Here is a 21,783-nt window from a genome sequence, read left to right as displayed (position 1 = left end):
TTTATACTTATACCTGTTATCTCATACATGTTTGCCAAATAAAGCAAAACAAAACAATAAAATAAAATAATATAAAATAATAAATAAATAATAAAATAAAATAATAAAATAAAATAATAAAATAAAATAATAAAATAAAATAATAAAATAAAATAATAAAATAAAATAATAAAATAAAATAATAAAATAAAATAATAAAATAAAATAATAAAATAAAATAATAAAATAATAAAATAAAATAATAAAATAAAATAATAAAACAAAACAATACAAAATAAAACCAAATAAAATAAATAAAACCAAACCAAACCAAATCAAATAATAAAATAAAATAAATAATAAAATAAAATAAAATAATAAAATAAAGTAAAATAAAATAAAAGTAGGTCAAAACAGGCTCCAATAAATCGTTGGAACTTCCCTCCCTCCCCAGCTGCAGGGAGTTATACCTTCTTTTTCCTGATGTGGCTTGGAAAACCTGCGCGCCTAAAATCCCCGTTCACTACAACCTACTTAATGGCAAGAGTAATTAACTTCAGGATAAACTTAAAAGCGTGGGAAAAGAGCCCAGTTCTGCTGAGAGCCTCGGTTATTACCTATGTGTGAAGAAGAGTCAAGGACAAAATCCAAAATCCGGGGCAAGTTTTCCGTTACGAGCCAGCCAAGAATGCCACGCAACTGCCTGGCTGTACCTTAATTACTCCCATCGGTGCGTAAAGTCACCTGACGGACAGGTAGCAGGGGCCAAGAGAGAGGCGGTGGTAATCAAAGGCAAGGCGGCGGCTGATTGGGCTTCGGAATTCCTCCCCGTCCCTTGGGGTTGGCCGTTGGCCAGAGGTTCTGAGTTTTTCTCCGGCCTCCGCTTGACCAGCGGCCGGTCCGGCTGTTTGATGTTGAATTGAGCCTTTAGTTTAGGCACTGCAATGCACGCTGCAGCTGGAAAACTTTTTAAGAAAAGTGTTAGAAGGGGAAAAAAGAGCGATCATTCCCATTAGATGCCGGTTAGGAGACGGTTAACCACGATTCAGCCAGGTTGGCTATAAGGCAGCCGCGGTGGCTAGACGTCGGAGCTAATTGCACTTTTTATTTTTATTAAATTTCTTACACCACCCATCTCACTTAAGTGACTCTGGGCGGCTTACAACATGTCTACAGTTGTTTTCAGTCTAAATTTAACTCAAATTCATAGAGCCATTTATTTAATGAATAACCCTCTTGATAGTGATGAAAAAATTAGCGAGGTATACTGAAACCCCTCTAGCAGATAATTTAAGCAGCTTCCAAGACATTGTTTTCTGTTTCCACTCTATACTATATACTAGGAACTGTATTTCAAAGGCCTAAAAGTACAGAGAGGTAATTAACAAGCCCGATAATTGTTTCTAAGGCAATCTGTCCAAGAGTAAGATTTACACAGCAGTATTAGTTTCATCCAGATTTATAGAGCCATATTTTTACCATTGAGGCTGCAATACAGCAGGGAGCCATCAGAGGGCAATATCTCCCCGATATTCAGTATTTTGCACTATTTTCTTAATTGAGAACTGATGCTTTGATGAGCAGTATAAATACATGGCCCGAAGAGGTAGTATAACCTATCAATAATACATAGTCCTGATTTCCCTTTTAAAAAAATCTGATTTAATGCAGTGGTTAAAGCAGCAAGCTTGAAACCAGGAGACTGTAAACTCAGTTTTGGAAGGAAGCAAAGGACAAGTTCAGAAGTCAACAAAAACTCAAAGGCATCCTCCTCCCCCAAAATCCACATAACATTTGAATCACGGAAGGGCAAGATGTCCTATAGATTTCAATACCTACAATACCTAATTGAGCCACCAGGGGCACTATTTATTTTACATCCCATTATACTTCTCATCCTATAGGGCAAATTAATGGAATCTACACAAAATAATGCCCTGTGGTGGCAGTGCGGTATTTTGGATCCAGAGGGAAAAATAAGGTGATGCAATGGAAGTCACAGGCAAGGCGCAATAAGATGTAGCATTCCCCATGAGTTAAATAGGGCAATAGAATGGAATATAAATTACCTACTACCACTCAGTGGTTTAATGAGCTTTAAAAGTGCAATCCAATGTAGAAGAAACACTGTCCCTGGTGACTGAATGAGGTATTGTAAGCTCAAGGGTGAAAATAGGGCTATTGAATGAAACCTATGGGACATGCTGCCCCTGGCTGCCAAATGAGGAATTGTTGGCTCAGTATGGAATATTAGGTAAAGGTTCCCCTCACACATATGTGCTAGTCATTCCCGACTCTAGGGGGTGTTGTTCATATCCGTTTTTAAGCAAAGAGCCAGTGCTGTCCAAAGATGTCTTCCTGGTCATGTGGCTGGTATGACTAAATGCTGAGGGTGCATGGAACACTGTTACCTTCCCACCAAAGGTGGTTCCTATTTTTCTACTTGCATTTTGACGTGCTTTTGAACTGATGGTTGGCAGAAGCTGGGACAAGTAACAGGCGCTCACTCCGTTATGCGGCACTAACGATTTGAATCGCTGAACTGCTGACCTTTCTGATCAGCAAGCTCATCATCTTAGCCACTGAGCCACTGTGTCCTTTTTATAAATTACATACTACCACCTTAATCAGCAGTAAAGGTCAATATGAAATATACAACCCAAAGTATAAGAAACACTGCCCCTGGTGACTAAATGAGGCCTACGCTCAAGGATGAAAATAGCGCTGTGGGATGAAATCGTTGGGAAATACAGCCCCTGGCTGCCAAATGAGGAATTGTTGGCTCAATATGATTGGAGTAGCGCCACTGAGCCAAGGTGGCGCAGTGGTTAAAAGCAGCACTGCAGGCTACTGCTAGATCAGCAGGTCAGCGGTTCAAATCTCACCGGCTCAGGGTTGACTCAGCCTTCCATCCTTCCGAGGTGGGTAAAATGAGGACCCAGATTGTTGGGGGCAATATGCTGACTCTCTGTAAACCGCTTAGAGAGGCCTGAAAGGCCTATGAAGCGGTATATAAGTCTACTGCTATTGCTATTGCTATTGAGTAATACACTACTTGTTCCACAAGCAATATATTCTGATTAGTGACAGCTGGCTGCCTGCAGCTTATAAACAGGACTCGTTTTACCTGTTTCTTTGCTGGAAATAATGCCTGGCTTTTGCAGGACTCCCGTAAATGAATTCTATTCTTAAACCTTAGGCCCTTGGACTAGCTGACAACCTTCACCTGGCTCTTGAAACTTAGCTTTTGGATGATACTTCTGCAGGTTCTTTGAAAGCAAACTTGGCAGAAAAAGTCTTTGTTTTGACATGTCTTGCTACGGTGCTAAATCTGTCATCTGAAAAGTAAAACTGATCATGCCCCAAGAAACATTTGTGGCTAAAGATTAAAGCAGGAAAAACCTACAAAGTTCAAGATCCAGCAGGCCATTGTTATTCCCTGCTCCAATAATCTACAGAAGTGAAAAGCAGGATAGGAAGTGTGGACATTTTGGAACTGTGGTGTTGGAGAAGACTCCTGGGAGTACCACAAATGGGGCAGAATATAAAACAAATGGATCAATCTAGAGTTCTTGAGATACAAAATGACCAAGCTCAAATGATAGCACTTAGCAATAGCAATAGCACTTAGACTTGTATACCGCTTCACAGTGCTTTACAGCATTCTTTAAGCAGTCTACAGAGTCAGCCTCTTGCCCTCAACAATCTGGGTCCTCATTTTACTGACCTCGGAAGGATGGAAGGTTGAGTCAACTTGAGCCAGTCAGGATTGAACCCCGGGCTGTGGGCAGAGTTAGCTTGCAATGCTGCATCCTAATCACTGGGAGGGGGGGGGGGAGGAAGGAAGGCAATAGCACTTAGACTTATATACCATTTCACAGTGCTTTTACAGCCACCTCTAAGCGGTTTACAGAGTCAGTCTCTTGCCCCCAACGATCTGGGTCTTCATTTTACCACCTCGGAAGGCTGAGTCAACCTTGAGCCTGGTGAGATTTGAACTGCCAAATTGCAGGCAGCTGACATCAGCAGGAGCCTGCAGTATTGCACTCTAACCACTGCGCCACCGAGGCTTAGATGATCCTAATTTTGGGCTATAATGTGAAGACCCAGCTCTATGGGAAAAGGCTCTGAGGTTGGGAAAAGATGGGGGGAAAGAACAATAATGGAAATGGACTGTTACAAAAGTGATGGATGCATTTTTGGAAGACCTGAACAACAGGTTAGGGACAGATTGTCATGGGAAAAAATCTATGTGGCTGCTGATGACACATCATCTTCATTTAATGACCCCATAATCCCTTGCGGGGTGCAGTCTGGCCAACTGAATGGAGCTCGTAGAGAATTTTAATGGCAGGATGCCTTTTCTGTCGCCAACACAGAGTTTTGTTCAGCAGATATATTCTCAGTGTGCCCAGAGAGAGAAATACAGTACATGCCTCTACCTAGGATCGAACTCACAGCCTCCTGATTGTGAAGCTAGAGCTCCACCTCTAGGCCACCATACCACTCCCTGCTGATGACATATGATCAATCAATAATAAAAAGTATTCCAGACTCGGTAGGGAGTATTAGTAACTTTGCACTCCATTGGTATCATGGTGCAATAGATCAGTGTTTTTCAACCTTTTTTGTGCAAAGGCACACTTTTTTCATGAAAAAAATCACAAGGCACACCACCATTAGAAAATGTTAAAAAAATTAACTCTGTGCCTATATTGACTATATATAAAGTGTTTTTCCCACGGCACACCTTACACTATGTCACGGCATACTAGTGTGCCGCGGCACAGTGGTTGAAAAACACTGCAATAGATCATAGGTATATGCTGCCACCTGGGGGTCAACAAGAATATTGCTGGCTCAGTGGGGAGAATGCAGTATTGTAATGAAATCTTTAGCAGGGGTACCCAACTCCCCCCTCCTTGTTTGTGGACTGGCACTGGGCCGTGGCATGCCAGCAACCAGGCTGTGTAAACAAGTGAGAAGCCCCGTCCACGGAATGCAGGCATCAGGCGAAACCAGTCACCCTCCTGTCTGTGTAAAGCATCCCCATGGTCAGATGATTTACATTTGAACGCTTGACAGTTGATTCACATTTATGATGGCTGCAATGCCCCGGGGTCACATGATCATCTTTTGCAACCTTCTGACAAGTGAAGTCCACAAGGAAACCAACAGATTCACTTAGCAACCGTGTTACTAATCGGACAACTGCAGGGATTCCCTTAACGAGCGTGGCAAGAAAAGTCATAAAAGGAAGCAAAACTGACTGAACAAATGTCTTACTTAGCAACATAAATGTTCAATTGGCTTCCCGAGAGCATGGAGCAAACTCTTTGTCCCGACAAAAAACCCTTTTATTAATTTTCTCTGAATTCTGCTCATTCACATCCCACAACGTCTTTTGAGGGAGGATTTATGGTCACAGACTTTCCCTGGCTTGGAGAGCTACCAGGCCAAAATCTGCAAAACCTGGCAAGGAGTCTCGGAGAGTCATGAACCAATTAAGCGAACAAATTGTCTCCTGCAAACTCCACCCCCCTTTCCCTCCTCTCTTATTTCCTCTGGGAGGGGTCATTCATCATCCCCCTATGGCCTTACTCCTAAGTCGACCCCTGTTCTTTTGCTGTTCCCTTCATCTGGCAACTCAGTGCATGTGCACACAGGGAACAGGCTTCAGCTGTTCTTCTGCCACACTGATGTCCGACTCCAAGGCAGCTGATAACTGGCAAATGGCTCTGGCCCCCTCTCTGCCTCCGACACAGAGCCCTCATCAGAGCCTTCCCCAGACTCCAGGATTGGCCCAGGTGCCTCCCCAACCTCCTCACTGTCTGAATCTGCTGCCAGCTCTGCTGGTGGGCCCCAAGAAGGACCTAAAGAGTGAGACATGTCTCTTTCCCTCAACCCTCCTCCCCCCAAATTAAAATAACCCAACAGCTTGAAACCAGCTTCTCCTGTTACCTTGCCATGCCCTGCAGCTCTGGATGATTGGGGGGGAAATAATTAAAAAGTTACCCACTCTTTGCTATACAATGTTATATTTTTATTAAATGGCTGGAACCTGGCCCTTTCAGAACAGGCCTACTGCCACCTGCTGGACAGGTAATGATATGCCCTTAAAGTTGCTGAACTGGACCATTCCATTTTCCCAATCTTTTCTCCCCCCTTTCTTTGGAGTGAATAGGAGCCTATTTCCCAGGAATAGAATTGCATGCCATTGTTTCAGCAGCACAAACAGCCGTTTGGGAATCAATCAATCAATCCAATGCTGGAATCAAACCAGTTGAATTAAATTCCCAAGTTAATCACCAAGCACTGGCTACCCGGGCACACATGTCAGTCTTAGGATTGGTATCTTGGCTAAAAAGGCATCTATAAATCCATCAGGTCTAATTAGATGAGCTGAACTGCCCCAGAAGCCACCAAGGGAGAAATCGTCTTGTAGCGGATCAGATGTTGGGAGTTTTCATCCAGGTCAATGACGTACTCTCTGAAAGAGATAGAAAGATAATAAAAACAGACTGTTCTCATAATTCTATGCACACTTATTCGTCAGACTTTATTTCTCAGCTTTTTTTTTTTTTTGCAGTTCAGTTTCTACAAATAACACAGAACGTTTTCTTTCCATTCTTTCTTCCTGTTACAATAGCCCTATAGTGGGTGTCGGCAACTTGTGGCTCCAGAGCCTCATGTGGCTCTTTCGTGCCCCTGATGTGGCTCCCTGTCAGCTGAATCCACCACTGGCTGGCCCCGCCCCTTGCCCTCCCCTCCCAGTCACTCCTTGCCTGGCCTGAGAAAGTAAGGGTGAAGGCGGGGGATGGAGACTCGCTCCACATTCCAGAGCGAGAGCGAAGCGCTCCTGTACTCTTGATTTAAATCATATGGTAAAAAGCACCCAAAGAAGAAGAAGAAGGAACAACATCAGCAAAACAATAAACAAAAAAACCCAACCCTTGGCTGTTTTGGGAAATGGTTCAAGAGGGAACACATACGAGAGGGAGACAGAGACAGACAGATGAGAGACAGAGATAGAGACGGACAGAGAGAAAAAGAGAGGGACAGAGAGAGAAAGAGACAGACACACAGAAATGTTTGTGTGTGTGTGAGAGAGAGAGAGATGAGAGACAGAGAAAAAGAGGGACAGAGAGGAAAAGAGAGGGACAGAGAAAGAGAGACAGAGACACAGAGAGAGAGAGAGAGAGACAGAGAGAGGGGGGGAGGGAGGGGAGGAGGGGGGAGGGAGAGGGAGGGAGGGAGAGAGAGAGAGAGAGAGAGGGAGAGAAACACACACTCACAGATACCTGCTTCCCACAGAAAACACCAGGAGCCACAAAACCTTGGTAGGTGTGGCTGGCTGAGTCATGTGACTGGGTGGGTGGGAGTGAGTGATGTCGAGGTGGCCACATCTACCCAGGTTTGTGGCTCCCGATGTTTTCTTTTCTGTGGCAAATAGATCCAAATGGGTCTTTGAGCGTTTAAGGTTGCAGACCTCTGCCCTATAGGGTGTGTGTGTGTGTGTAACAACAATTATCTTCTTGACATCTTTTTGGGGTTAAACGAAAGGTCCCCACATAAGCCCTTCTAAGCCCCTGGAGAAAAAGCGAGTATAACTTTAACACATACAAAATTAATTCAGGCTTTCCATATCCCATCCCACCTTTTTTCTTAAAAAAAATGCTAAGAAGCCTTTTGGAAGGGAGAACTTTTCAAGGGCAGAGCTTGAAAGAAAAGCTCAATGTTATAAATTTAGCTTTAATGGGTTTTGGATGAAATGAAATCCTGCCCTTTGGAAGATCATCTCCCCACCCAAGTAAGATTGGCCTCAACTCTATCGATCTGCCAGAAAAAAACCCTTAAAACTTGGTTCTGTCTATAAGGTTGGACATCTGATGAAAATAAGAAGCCCCCAAATGGCTGCACTGTAAGTAGGATTTTGAATTAAGTCTATTTGTTTACAGTTCTAATTTATTTTAATGGTTTTTAATAAAGGTAAAGGTTCCCCTTGCACATATGTGCTAGTTGTTCCCAGCTCTAGGGGGCGGTGCTCATCTCCATTTCAAAGCCGAAGAGCCAGCGCTGTCCGAAGACATCTCCGTGGTCATGTGGCCACATGACTAAATGCCAAAGGTGCACGGAACACTGTTACCTTCCCACCAAAGGTGGTCCCTATTTTATTACTTGCATTTTTACGTGCTTTTGAACTGCTAGGTTGGCAGAAGCTGGGACAAGTCAAGGGGGGCTCACTCCGTTACAGGGATTTGAACGACCGAACTTACTGATCGACAAGCTCAGCGTCTTAGCCACTGAGTCACTGCATCCCCTTATTGGTTTTTAATAGGTCTGTTTTAATCTTAACTGAATTGTGTGTGCTATCCAGAGTCACACACACGAGTAGTGACTGCATTAAATTTAATAAAATGAAAAAAATAATTTAACGACTTTATTCCACTCCTTTTCCACATCCTTAACATTTTCCCTCTCTTCTTAAAAGCGGAAGGGAGGACCATCCTGCACGAATTCCCGGTAAAAATCTCAACTTTTGGGAGAGATCTTTCATGGATCAAAGTGGAGCCAGAGGTTGCCCAGATCCCTCCTCTGGCTGACTGAACTTCTGCAAACAGTAAGACCGAGTCCAGCTGCACTAAATACTATAATGAAGGAGCAAATTTCCTTCTTTATATTTGCCTTCCTTCAAGAAATCCCTTCGCTTGAATCTGCAGTGGAACATCTGATCTGCACCCAAAATGGGAAGTTTTGACAATTGGACAACCGTCTTTCAGGATCACACACTATGTGAGGGCTAAAGAGGAGGGAGAGAGGGAGAGAAGAGAGGAGAACCATTTTGGTGTCCTGAAAAATCTCATTGGCTGATCAAAAACCCACCCGATGCTGTTTTCTAGCTATTATCTTTTCTCTTTCTCTTATCTTTCTCAACCGTACAAATGCTGGTAGATTTTAGGAGAAACCCTCCCATACTACCACCTCTTACAATACTAGACCACACAGTATCAACAGTAGAGACCTTCAAATTTCTAGGTTCTGTCATATCTCAAAACTTAAAGTGGACACCTAACATCAAAAACGTCATCAAAAAAGCACAACGAAGAATGTTCTTTTTGCGCCAACTCAGGAAGCTCAAACTGCCCAAGGAGCTGCTGATTCAGTTCTACAGAGGAATGATTGAGTCTGTCATCTGCCACCTCCATAACTGTCTGGTTTGTCTCTGCAACCCAACAAGACAGACACGGACTTCAATGGAAAATCACAACTGCAGAAAAAACAATGGCTGCCAACCTACCTTCCAATGAGGACCTGTACACTGCATGAGTCAAAAAGAGGGCTGTGAAAATATTTACAGACCCCTCGCATCCTGGACATAAATGGTTTCAACTCCTACCTCAAAATGATGCTATAGAGCAGTGATGGCAAACCCTTTTTGGCTCGTGTGCCATAAGTGGGGGAAGCGCAGGGGGGGTTATGTGCGGGCGTGCCGCACCCATAATGCAATGCACGACCCCTCCCCAGTGCGCATGTGTGCACTACAGGTGCGACCCCGCATATTTTGCATGCTTCCCCCCCCAAGCTCCAGAGGCTTTATAGGAGCCTGGGGAGGGCGAAAACAGCATCCCCCACCCCTTGGACACCCTCCGGAGACTTCAGGGACCTTCAGGAGGCTTCCCTGAAGCCTCCGGAGCAGGCAAAATGACCCTCCAAGCAAACCAGAAGTCCGTTCCCAAACTTCTGGTTTGCCCATAGGGCCGGGTTTTTGCACTCTGGAGGCTTCAGGGAAGCTCATGAAGCCTCCAGAGGGCCTCCGGGGAGGGGGGGCCTCTTTTCGCCCTCCCCAGGCTCCTATAAAGCCGCTGGAGCCTGGGGAGGGCAAAAAATGGCTTTAAAAAAGGGTGAACTAAGTGGCCAGCGTGCATGCCCTGACAAATGGCTCCGCACACGCCACCTGTGGCACACGTGTCATAGGTTCACCATCACTGCTATAGAGCATTGCACACCAGAACAACTAGACACAAGGGCATTTTCTTTTCCAAACGCCATCACTCTGCTAAACAAATAATTATCTCAACAGTGTCAAACTATTTACTAAGTCTGCACTACTATTAATCTTCTCATTGTTTCTATCACCCATCTCCTACCATTTAAGACTGCAGGACTGTAACTTTGTTGTTTGCATCCTTATGGTTTATACTGATTGTTTCCTAGTATGATTTGATTGCTTATTAGTAACCTTGCCTATCACTAAGTGTTGTATATTTTTATCCACTGAGAGCATTTGCACCCAAGGACAAATTCCTTGTGTGTCCAATTACACTTGGCCAATAAAGTATTCTATTCTATTCTATTCATTCCAATATTCTATTCTGTTCTGTTCTATTCTATTCGATTCATTCCAATATTCTATCCTATTCTATTCATTCCAATATTCTATTCATCCCAATATTCTATTCATCCCAATATTCTATTCATCCCAATATTCTATTCTATTCTATTCTATTGTTGCCAACAGAACTTCCAACCTCTGTTCATCATGCTCCGGCTCCACCATTATATTTTCTTGTCTCTCTTTCACTCTCAAGAAGACGAAGGCATCCAGGTTGGGCTTGGGAACTGCCAAGAAAGATGAGACAGGAGAAAAAAAAGTTTTCTTCAGCAGCACTTCAACAGATCTCCTACCATAATATATGACAACACGAAGTTCTGCTAAGACTCTCACTATGTCTGTGTACACATGTTATTGTTATTAGCATTAGGGAAGATGGTTTTCCAAGGCCAGGCTTAATAGCAGTAACTGTGAGAAGGATCTTGGAGTGTTAGTGGACAACCAATTAAATAGAGCAAGCAGTGTGTGGCAGCAGCCAAAAAAGATAATGCAATCCTATCCCTAACAGAGGGATAGAATCAAGATCATGTGAAGTGTTAATACCACTTGATAAGGCCTTGGTAAGGCCACCCTTGGAATACTGCATTCAGTTTTGGTCGCCACGATGTAGAAAAGATGTGGAGACTCTAGAAAGAGTACAGAGAGGAGCAACAAAGATAATTAGGGGACTAGAGGCTGAAACATATAATGAACGATTGCTGGAATTGGGTATGTCTGGTTAAATGAAAAGCAGGACTAGGGGAGACATGATAGCAGTGTTCCAATATTTCAGGGGTTGCCCCAATGAAGAGACCGCTGGGTACTTGAGAGACCACCTCCTGCCAATTGCCTCCCACAGACCCATTAGATCCCACAGATTAGGCCTCCTCCGAATTCCATCTGCCGGCCAATGCCGGCTGTCGACCACCCGGAGGAGGGCCTTCTCTGTGGCTGCTCTGGCCCTTTGGAACGAGCTCCCCGTGGAGATTCAGACCCTCGCCACCCTTCAGGCCTTCCAGACAGCCGTTAAGACCTGGCTGTCCCAGCAAGCCTGGGGTTGAGTTCCCCCCCTACTCGAATTTGCTGTGCTTGCTGTGTTTTTTAAATCGTTTGTATCGTTGTCCTGTTTTGTCTTACTTTTCTGTATTTGTTCCCCTTCCCTTGGTTTTTGTTCAGCCGCCCTGAGTCCCTTTGGGGAATAGGGCGGCTTACAAATCGAATAAACTCCAAACTCCAAACTCCAAGAGGGAGTCAAGCTATTCTCCAAAGTACCTGAGGGCAGGACAAGAATCAATGGGTGGAAACTAATCAAGGAGAGAAGCAACTTAGAACTGAGGAGAAATTTCCTGACAGTAAGAACAATTAATCAGTGGAACAGAAGTTGCCTTCAGAAGTTGTGGGAGCTTCATCACTTGAGACTTTCAAGAAGGGACTGGACTGTCATCTATCAGAAATGATGTAGGCTCTTTCTGGGTGGGGTGGGGTGAGGGGTTGGACTATATGACCTGCAATCTCCCTTCCAACTCTATTAATCTGTAAATATATCCTTGCTTGGCCCAAAGGTGCAGCCCCTCTCCCCCATCCCTTTCAGGGATGTCATCTGCAGCTCTCCAGCTGCTTATGGGGCTAAGGTAGAGGTGGGATTCAGCAGGTTCTGACCAGTTCTGGAGAACCGGTAGTGGAAATTTTGAGTAGTTTGGAGAACGGGCAAACACCATCTCTGGCTGGCCCCGCCCCCATCTATTCTCTGCCGCCTGAGTCCCAGCTGATCTGGAGGAAATGGAGATTTTGCAGTAACCTTCCCCTGGAGTGGGGAGGGAATGGGGATTTTATAGTATCCTTCCTTTGCCATGCCCACCAAGCCACGCCCGCAGAACCAGCAGTAAAAATCTTTGAATCCCACCACTGGCCTAAGGGCTGGACCCTGATTTCCCTTCCTGAATTCTTACTTACCAGCCTTGAGGAACTCAACTTTCTGAAGGTTTGGAGGCATATGTCTGAGGGCAACATTTTTGAGATGGTTCTCTGTGTTTGCCAGGTACCTGAAAAGAAGAGATGGTTTCATTGTAAAGAAAGGAAGGACGAGGCTTCCTATTTCACTTGAGCTATGCAGAATGACAAAATGCAACTACAGTGACATAAACAGAATACTGGAGGCAGGTGTTCGTTCATCTGTGCCCTAACTACTCCACCCTACCACTGGGGGAAGATTTTTCCTAAAACAATCAACTTCTATTTTGAAGTTTCTTTGTTGTACAAACCATAAAAATAAATGTAAGCTTTTGTTCCAGAGTCCTTCCTCTAAAAGGGAATTCTTCTTAGCAATAGCAATAGCACTTAAGACCACCTCGGAAGGATGGAAGGCTGAGTCAACCTTGAGCCAGTCAGGATTGAACTGCTGGCAGCTGGCAGAATTAGCCTGCAATACTACATTCTAACCACTGTGCAAGCAGGCAGGAAAGAAGGAAGGAAGATAGCAATAGCACTTAGACTTATATACCGCTTCACAGTGCTTTACAGCCCCACCCTAAGTGCTTTACAGAGTCAGCCTCTTGCCCCCAACTATCTTTCTCCTCATTTTACGAATCTTGGAAGGATGGAAGGCTGAGTCAACCTTGAGCCAGCCAAGATCAAACTGCTGGCAGTTGGCAGAATTATCCTGCAATGCTGCATTCTAATCACTGGGAGGGAGGAAGGGAGGGAGGGAGGGAGGGAGGGAGGGAAGGAAGGAAGGAAGGAAGGAAGGAAGGAAGGAAGGAAGGTAGGTAGGTAGGTAGGTAGGTAGGTAGGACTTTCAGGTTATCCATCCCTATAGTAGATCACTAATCAGAAGAACCTAGGAGGGAGGGAGGAAGGGAACGTGGGAAGGAGGGAAAGGGAGGAAGGGAGGAATAACACTTAAGATGTATATACTGCATCACAGTGCTTTACAGCCCTTTCTAAGTGGTTTACAGAGTCAGCCTCTTGCCCCCAACAATCTGGGTCCTCATTTTACGGACCTTGAAAGGATGGAAAGCTAGGTCAACCTTGAGCCACTCAGGATCGAACTCCTGGCAGTGAGCAGTGAGTTAGCCTGTGGTACTGCATTCTCACCACTGCACCACAATGGCTCTTTTCATTGAAACCATTTGAAATAAATTGTACATTAAACTATATTTCTTCTCTGGGTTGCCTAATTGGGGCCCAGCTTACAGAGGCACGACCCTAGAACTCAACCTCCCCCCCGCAACAAATTTTTACTCACTCTTTGGCAAAGGCAAACTCTTCCGGGGACAAGATAGATGGATTTCCTTCTGCCCGAGTCTTTTCCTTCTCCAGGACATGGGGGAAATATTTCTCAATCTTTCAGAAGAAATACACAACAAAGGTAAGAATATACAGGCACTTCTGCTTTGCTGAAAGCCAGCAATGGCATAGAAAACCTCTGACTTGGCTAATGTCCCTTTGCTCTAAGCCTCTGGGCTCAAGGAATCTACCACTTGTTACTAACAACGCTTCCCATTCTTCAAAGTCTGTTGAAAAGAACCTCTACAATAGTAACCGTGCTGGATGGAGTTGGTTTAATATATCTGGCAGAGCTTAGATTGTAGAAGCAAAGACGGGCGTATCAAGAAAGCATGTGAACAGGAGAAATTCATAGAAAGGAGAGGAGGACAAGAATATTTTCACAATCATTAAAGATTACAGATTGACAAGAGTTGGAAAGGACCTTGTAGGTCATCTAGTCCAACCCCCCTCCCAAGCAGGAGACCCTACACCATTTCTGACAGATGGCAGTCCAGTCTCTTCTTGAAAGCTTCCAATGATGGAACTTCTGAAAGCAGCTTCGGTTCCATTGATTTCCCTGTCAGGAAATTCCTCCTTATTTCCAGGTTGAATCTCTCCTTGCTCAGTTTCCATTCATTATTCCTTGTCTGGCCTTCAGGTGCCTTGGAAAATAGCTTGACCCCCGGTCCTCTCTGTGGCAGCCCCTCAGATATTGAAAGATTGCTATCATGTCTCCCCTGGTCCTTCTTTTCATTAAACTAGCCATACCCAGTTCCTGCAACCGTCCATCATATGTTTTAGTCTCCAGTCTCCTAATCATCTTAGTTGCTCTTCTCTGCACTCTTTCTAAGAGTCTCAACATCTTTTTTATAGTGTGGTAACCAATACTGGATGCAGGATTCTAGGTGTGGCCTTACTGCCTTAGAAACAGCCCAAGAACACTTCTAAATGCTTCTGCTATTCACAATTCGGTTGGGTTTTCAATTAAGCCCTGGTGAAGCCATTTACCTTCCGAAGTCGGCAGCGCAAGTAACTGCTGAGAACGTAACGGATTCTTTCCACTTCCATACGATGAATGCTGATTTTTAGGTCGCCTTGTTTGGCTCGTTTCAAATTCTCTTCCTATGGGACAAATAACAATGGTTTTAAAAAAAAATCACTGTAATTTTTCAATAGACCAGAGATTCTCAAATTTCATTACACAACCCTTGAAAATGATTGTGTGATTTGTTCTTTTTGAAAAAAATATATTACAGGTGTCAGGCCTGGAAGCCATCTTTGCATTGGGCCTTCTGGCCTGCCACATTTCAATGCTGTGGGAAAATGGGAGGGGAGATTATATGGAGTATGGAACATATATATAGTCCAATGGGAATGGAGATTTTACAGTATCCTTCCCTTTCCATGCCCACCAAGCCACGCCCATAGAACCAGTAGTAAAAAAAGTTTGAATCCCACCACTGTGCCACACTAGAGCTGAGGGATAGGGAGGGATGGGGGGGGGGGAATAGAGATAGCTCAGGTTTTGTAGCCAAAACAAAATACTTTCTCTTGGGAACCAAGGACATTCTCATACCTGGTCAGAGGAAGACGGAGTGATGTCACCAGGCAACAACACAGCACCGTGATTGGACCATGTGACTGATTGTTTTGAGAAAGTGACAAACTTTTACTTTTAAGGAGGTGAAAATCATGGGAGCCTTCAGAGTCGGTTTTCACCAGATATGTGCCAAAATGATACATCCAATAAATTTATTCTTTAGGGAATCGACCTGCCTCGGAGTTTTCCTTACTACTGGGAACATCCTGATTTTCAGTGCCAGGAGGCCACTGCAACAGAAGTGAATGCCAAAAGCAGCATCACACCGATGTGATACAAGGGGTGTCAACTCCCATTGTGTCTGTTTTGTGACATCACAAGTACAAAAAGAGCAGAGGTTGCACTGCAGTGGTGTGACATTACCCCCTATTGCTTTCCAAAAGAGAGTTACTAGGCTGGGACAAGAGTGACCTCTTGAACTAAAATCAGTCACATTCCATTTTCCTCTTCAGATGCCTTACCATGTGTTCAAGCTGCTCCATGACACATTCAACAATTTCTGTTTTGCTTTCTAGCAGCTCTGGGGCAAATTTCTCATTCATCCAAGCCTGGAGAATAACAGCAGAAAATGGCCATCAGGGTTACCATGGGAAACTTTTTCCTAGCACTCGCAGTCCTCTGAACGTCATGCTCTCAGCTCTCCAATGCTTTTATTATGGTCCTCAGAAGGTCCCTACTTATAGGGTGGCTCAGTGGCCAAGATCCTGAGCTTGTCGATCAGAAAGCTCGGCAGTTCGGTGGTTCAAATCCCTAGTGCCGTGTAACGGAGTGAACTCCCATAACTTGTCCCAGCTTCTGCCAACCTAGCAGTTCAAAAGCACATAAAAATGCAAGTAGAAAAATAGGAACCACCTTTGGTGGGAAGATAACAGCGTTCTGTGAACCTTCGGCATTGAGTCATGCCAGTCACATGACCACGGAGATGTCTTCGGACAGCGCTGGCTCTTCGGCTTTGAAATGGAGATGAGCACCGCCCCCTAGAGTCAGGAACGACTAGTACATATGTGCGAGGGGAACCTTTACCCTTAAGTAGGTCCCTTCTTCCAAATGGCTGATCAACAGCTCCCGTCCTCTCTGACCACTATGGCCATGATAGCGAACCTGTGGCACACGGAGCCATGTCACTTGGCACGTGTGGCATCGCCCGTTCTTCTTCCGGGTTTCTGGTGCACATGCACACACGGCAATCAGCTGGCCTTCATGTGAGCTGCAGTGCTGGAAACTGGAAGAACTGGTTTTCTGGTATGTGCATGCATGCCGGCCAGCTGATCGTCACATGTGTTGTGCATCATTAACTGGGAGACTAGCTGACGTTAGTTTTCTGCTGTGTGCATGCCCATTGGGCAGCTCCTCTTCTGGGTCGCGTCCCAGACAAGTGTGGCGCGTTCCCTTTTCAGCACTTGGTGCTGGAAAGATTCACCATTACTGCACTAAGGGCTGAATATGAGATCTGATACTAATACTGTAATTTAAAGGTGTCAGGGCTGACCATATTCATTTCATTCCCCTATCACAGCCCAGAGTTCTGCATATGCATATATAGTTTTACAGAGGACAGATTGAGTCTGTCATCTGTACCTCTATAACTGTCTGGTTTGGTTCTGCAACCCAACAAGACAAACACGGACTTCAGAGGATAATTAGAACTGCAGAAAAAACAATGGCTACCAACCTGCCTTCCAATGAGGACATGTAACACTGCATGAGTCAAAAAGTGGGCTGTGAAAATACCTACAGACCCCTCACATCCTGGGGATAAATTGTTTCAATTCCTACCCTCAAAATGACGCTATAGAGCACTGCACAAGTAGACACAAGGACAGTTTTTTTGCCGAATGCCATCACTCTGCTAAACAAATAATTCCCTCAACACTGTCAATCTATTCATTAAGGCTGCATTACTATTATTATTATTATTCTCATCGTTCCTATCAACCATCTCCTCCCACTTATGACTGTATGACTGTAACTTTGTTGCTTGTATCCTTACGATTTATATTGATATTGTTTCCTGATTGCTTATTTGTACCCTATGACTATCATTAAGTGTTGTACCTTATGATTCTTGACAAATGTATCTTGTCTTTTTATGTACACTAAGAGCATCTGCACCAAAGACAATTTCCTTGTGTGTCCAATCACACTTGGCCAATAAAGAATTGAACTCAACTCAACTCAACTCAACTCAACTCAACTCAACTCTACTCTACTCTACTCTACTCTACTCTACTCTACTCTACTCTACTCTACTCAGAAACAGTGGTCAATGCCTGGAATGCTCTACCGGATTCTGTTCTTACAGCTTGAAACCCCCATAACTTTAACCTTAAACTGCCTCTGGATCTCACCCCATTCCTAAGAGGTCTGCATAACTCCATTGTTACATCCTTAAACCCCCACAGCTTCAACCTCAAACTGTCTACCGTGGATCTCACCTCATTCGTAAGAGGTCTGTAAGGGAGCATGCATAAATGCACCAGTGTGCCTATCATCCCTGCCCTACTGTCCCCATTTATCCGTACCCATTTCCTGTGTTCATGTCCATGTTTATACTTATACCTGTTATCTTGTACATGTTTGACAAACTGAATAAATAAAAGTTGGAAGGGACCTTGGAGGTCTTCTACTCCAGCCCCCTGCTCAAGAAGAGACACTCCTATCCCATTTCAGACAAGTGACTGTCCAGTCTCTTCTTAAAAACCTCCAGTGATGAAGCACCCACAACGTCCCATCCACAAGTTACTGTCCCGGAGCCAGGTTTTGTCTAATAATCCTTCACCCTTACCAGCTTATCCCAAAGTGGAAGTTCCCTGTGCATTTTCCCAAAACCAGAAAGATTGACTGCCATTTGTCAGAAACAACAACAACACAGTTGGAAGGGACCTTGGAGGTCTTCTAGTCCAACCCCCTGCTTAGACAAGAAACCCTACACCACTTCAGAGAAATGGTTATCCAACATTTTCTTAAAAACTTCCAGTGTTGGAGCATTCACAACTTCTGGAGGCAAGTTGTTCCACTGATCAATTGTTCTAACTGTCAGGAATGGTGTAGGGTCTCTTGCTTGGATGTCTGTGTGGGTGTTGGACTAGATGACCTACAAGGTCCCTTCCAATTCTGTTATTCTGCTATCCTCCTCCCATCTATCCTTCCTCCCTCGCTCTCTCCCTTTTCCATCCCTGGAGGTTTTTAAGAAGAGATCAGGCTGCTATCTGTCAGGAATGGTGAAGGGTCTCCTGCTTGGGGAGGGAGGGGGGTGTTGGACTAGATGACCTATAAGGTCCCTTCCAACTATATTATTCTGTTATTCTCCTCCCTCCCTCCCTCCCTGCTTCCTTCCTTCCCTCTCTCCTTCCCTCCTTTGTTCCTTCCTTCCTTCCCTCTCTACCATCCTTCGTTCCTTCCTTCCTTCCATTCCTTCCTTCCTTTCTTTCCTCTCTCCCTCATTTGTTCCCTCCCTCCCTCCCTCCCTCCCTCCCTCCCTCCTTCCTTCCTTCCTTCCTTCCTTCCTTCCTTCTCCATCACTGGAGGTTTTTAAGAAGAGACCAGGCTGCCATCTGTCAGGAATGGTGTAGGGTCTCCTGCTTGAGTGTGTGTGTGTGTGTGTGTGTGTGTGTACTAGATGACCTACAAGGTGCCTTCCAACTCTGTTAATCTGTATCTTAATTAACAAAGGTTGAGTGTGTGTGTGTGTGTGTGTGTGTGTGTGTGTGTGTGTGTGTGTGTACTAGATGACCTACAAGGTCCCTTCCAATTCTGTTATTCTGCTATCCTCCTCCCATCTATCCTTCCTCCCTCGCTCTCTCCCTTCTCCATCCCTGGAGGTTTTTAAGAAGAGATCAGGCTGCTATCTGTCAGGAATGGTGAAGGGTCTCCTGCTTGGGGAGGGAGGGGGGTGTTTGTGTGTGTGTGTGTGTGTGTGTGTGTGTGTGTGCGCGCTAGATGACCTACAAGGTGCCTTCCAACTCTGTTAATCTGTATCTTAATTAACAAAGGTGGGAAAGATCAGGATAGCTCAATCCAAAACGTGGCTTCTTGAACGACCCTCCCCGCGCTTATAAACGGAAACCTAACAGCTCGGGCTGCATCTCGGCAAGCTCAGTCCGGGTCAGATATACGTGTCAGCTGCATTCACACGGTTTTACGGATTTGAATGCAATTTCCCTAGTTTCACGCCGCTTGCAACTTCTTTTCCTTCTCCCCACACCCCCGCAACTTTCACTTAAGCCCGCGGCGCTGCAAAAGCAAAGGGAAGCTTTGCATGGAGCCCCCCGTTTTTCAAAAGTTCCCAATGAAAGGGTGGGGGTCCCCCAAAACCCTCCCGGCCTTACCTCCTCCAAACTGCAGATGAGCTGAGCCGGCGTGAGCACCACTTCATCGCTCCCCGCATCCGAGTCCAGCTCGGCCATTCCCGCGGCCGGACCCGGGTTTCCCCACCTTTTCCCGCCAGCGATCGGTGACGTCAAACTCTCCAGCGCGGGAAAAGAGGAGGGATTCCCCCTCCTCGGGGAAGTCCTCTTCGCCACGCCCCTATTCTTAAAGGGACCATCGGCCGAGAAAACAAAAACGCCTTCGTCCACGTTCCCATCATAGAATTCTTTATTGGCCAATTGTGATTGGACACACAAGGAATTGCATCCCTGGAGGTTTTGAAGAAGAGGCTGGACGGCCTCTTGTCTGAGATGGTATATAGGTGCTCCTGCTTGAGGAGGGGGCTGGACTAAAAGACCTCCAAGGTCCCTTCCAGTTCCTATTCTAGTGTAATATAATGAAGAACGGTTGCAAGAACCTGGCCTGGCTAGTCTAGTGAAGAGAAGGTCCAGGGAGACAGGATAGATCTTTGAGGGGCTGCCACAAAGAGGAGGGGCTGCCACAAAGAGGAGGGGGTCAAGCTATTTTCCAAAGTCTTAAAGCCTTAGTAAGGCTTTAAGAGTATTGCATTCAGTTTTGATCACCATACTGTTAAAAATATGTGGAGACTCTAGAAAGAGTGCAGAGAAGAGGAACCAGGATGATTATGGGACTGGGGGCTAAAACATATGAAGAATGGTTGCAGGAACTGGGCATGGCTGGTCTAGTGAAGAGAAGGACCAGGGGAGACAGGAGAGCATCTTCCAATATTTGAGGGGCAGCCACAGAGAGGAGGGGGTCAAGGTATTCTCCAAAGCACCCAAAGACCAGACAAGGAATAATGGGTGGAATCTGACCAAGGAGAGATTCAACCTAGAAATAAGGAACTTTATGTGAAACAATCAACCCATGGAAAAGAAGTTGCCTTTGGATGTTGTGGGAGCTTCATCACTTGAGACTTTCATGGAGACTGGACTGCCATCTGTCACAAATGGTGTAGGGTGTCCTGCTTAGGCAGGGGGTTGGACTAGATGACCTACAAGGCCCCTTCCAACTGTTAATCGGTGTAACGTGGGAGTGGAGAGGCTCCCATCGACTCACTAGGTTTTTTTAAGCACTTTTCCGACTGGACTCTGCGTGAGCTCACAACCAATTCCTTTTGCATTAGCCCAAGGCAGAGGGGGTATTCAGCTGGTTTGGATTGGTTCGCCTCCTGCCCTGGCTCTATGCCATCCTATTTACTCATGTTTTCAAGGTTGAATGCATGCTCACATTTGCAAACTGGTAGGGAAGTAAGCGAATACCCTCCCCTGGCCCAAGGGGACTAAATATCCATGGCCATGACAAGTAGACTTCCCCCCTCCTTTCTCTTTAAGTTTTCATGTCCTCCATTTTTTGTCCATGCTGTTTGCTTCTGATTTGTCAATTCGTAACTGACATAAATGAAACTGGTCAGAATAGAATTCTAGGATGACTTATGGACTTAGATTCTGCTTTGGTTTTTGATTGCTACTTTGCATTTTATTTCAAAGATGTTCCTACCCCCCATCCCCCCATAGAGCAGGAAACAGTACTATTTTCATCAGAAAGGGTGGCAAAACCAAAATTTATAAACCTACAAATCATTGGATATATTTGCAACCCCAAAAATAATCTGTATGATTTTGATTCCTGAGAAGTTATGAGAGTATTCTGGCAATAAGTTAGGTGACTTTGTTGTGATGTTAACTTACAACAGTAAGATCAGTCTTCACAATTCTAGTCCTCAGTGATGCATTGCTGAAAAGAATGCGTTACAGTTCTTTATCAACATGCAAAGATATCCGTTTTGGATCTCCTGTATTCAGGAGATCAGACTTTCAGACTGAGCTTGCAAATACATTTTTTTTCTGCATTGAAATAATGAAAGCCAAGCTTTTTCAGCTTGAGGGTAAACCTTCTTTGGCTGGCAAATTACCTTTTCTCTCGGTTTTCAGCCAGAGATAGGAGAGAGAGAGAAATGCAGCCCAGAAGGTACATTCGGTTTTCTTTCTAAAAACTGCCCCAACTGCGCTGGGCAGGAGGAAATGAAAAAACAATGGGCATGGGGGAAGTTAAAACTTAGGTCCTGTGCCTTGTGGTTCATCAGGCCATAGGTTTTATTTCTTGATTTGCAAAGTGTGTGTGTGTGGGGGGGGGGGCAGGAAGTGAAAGCAGAGAAGTACTGTACTCACGTTGT

General features: G+C 44.9%; 2 protein-coding genes across 3 annotated transcripts in view; both read right to left on the bottom strand.

The window, feature by feature from the left end:
- Positions 1-729, bottom strand: part of PEBP4 (phosphatidylethanolamine binding protein 4) — a 293,106-nt gene extending 292,377 nt beyond the window's left edge. For both annotated transcript variants that reach the window (XM_087706131.1, XM_087706132.1), the window contains exon 1: positions 597-729. The gene's annotated coding sequence lies outside the window, so the exon portion shown is untranslated. The remainder of the gene's footprint in view (positions 1-596) is intronic.
- A 5,284-nt stretch (positions 730-6,013) lies between these two features.
- On the bottom strand, positions 6,014-19,680 carry GINS4 (GINS complex subunit 4). Its single transcript, XM_087703766.1, has 7 exons — positions 19,547-19,680; positions 15,680-15,766; positions 14,627-14,740; positions 13,596-13,693; positions 12,305-12,393; positions 10,509-10,599; positions 6,014-6,469 (listed from the first exon to the last, which is right to left on the bottom strand). Exons 1-7 carry the CDS (start codon positions 19,622-19,624, stop codon positions 6,373-6,375), a joined length of 654 nt encoding a protein of 217 aa, XP_087559892.1. The 5' UTR covers positions 19,625-19,680; the 3' UTR covers positions 6,014-6,372.
- Positions 19,681-21,783: the final 2,103 nt, after the last annotated feature.

Source organism: Thamnophis sirtalis, unplaced genomic scaffold (genome assembly GCF_051295495.1).
Source record: "Thamnophis sirtalis isolate CommonGarterSnake01/CBP01778 unplaced genomic scaffold, rThaSir2_p1.2 scaffold_2, whole genome shotgun sequence".
Lineage (NCBI taxonomy): Eukaryota > Metazoa > Chordata > Lepidosauria > Squamata > Natricidae > Thamnophis > Thamnophis sirtalis.
The sequence above is the reverse complement of the archived record's forward strand: the minus strand, read 5'-3'. Positions and strand labels throughout refer to the sequence as shown.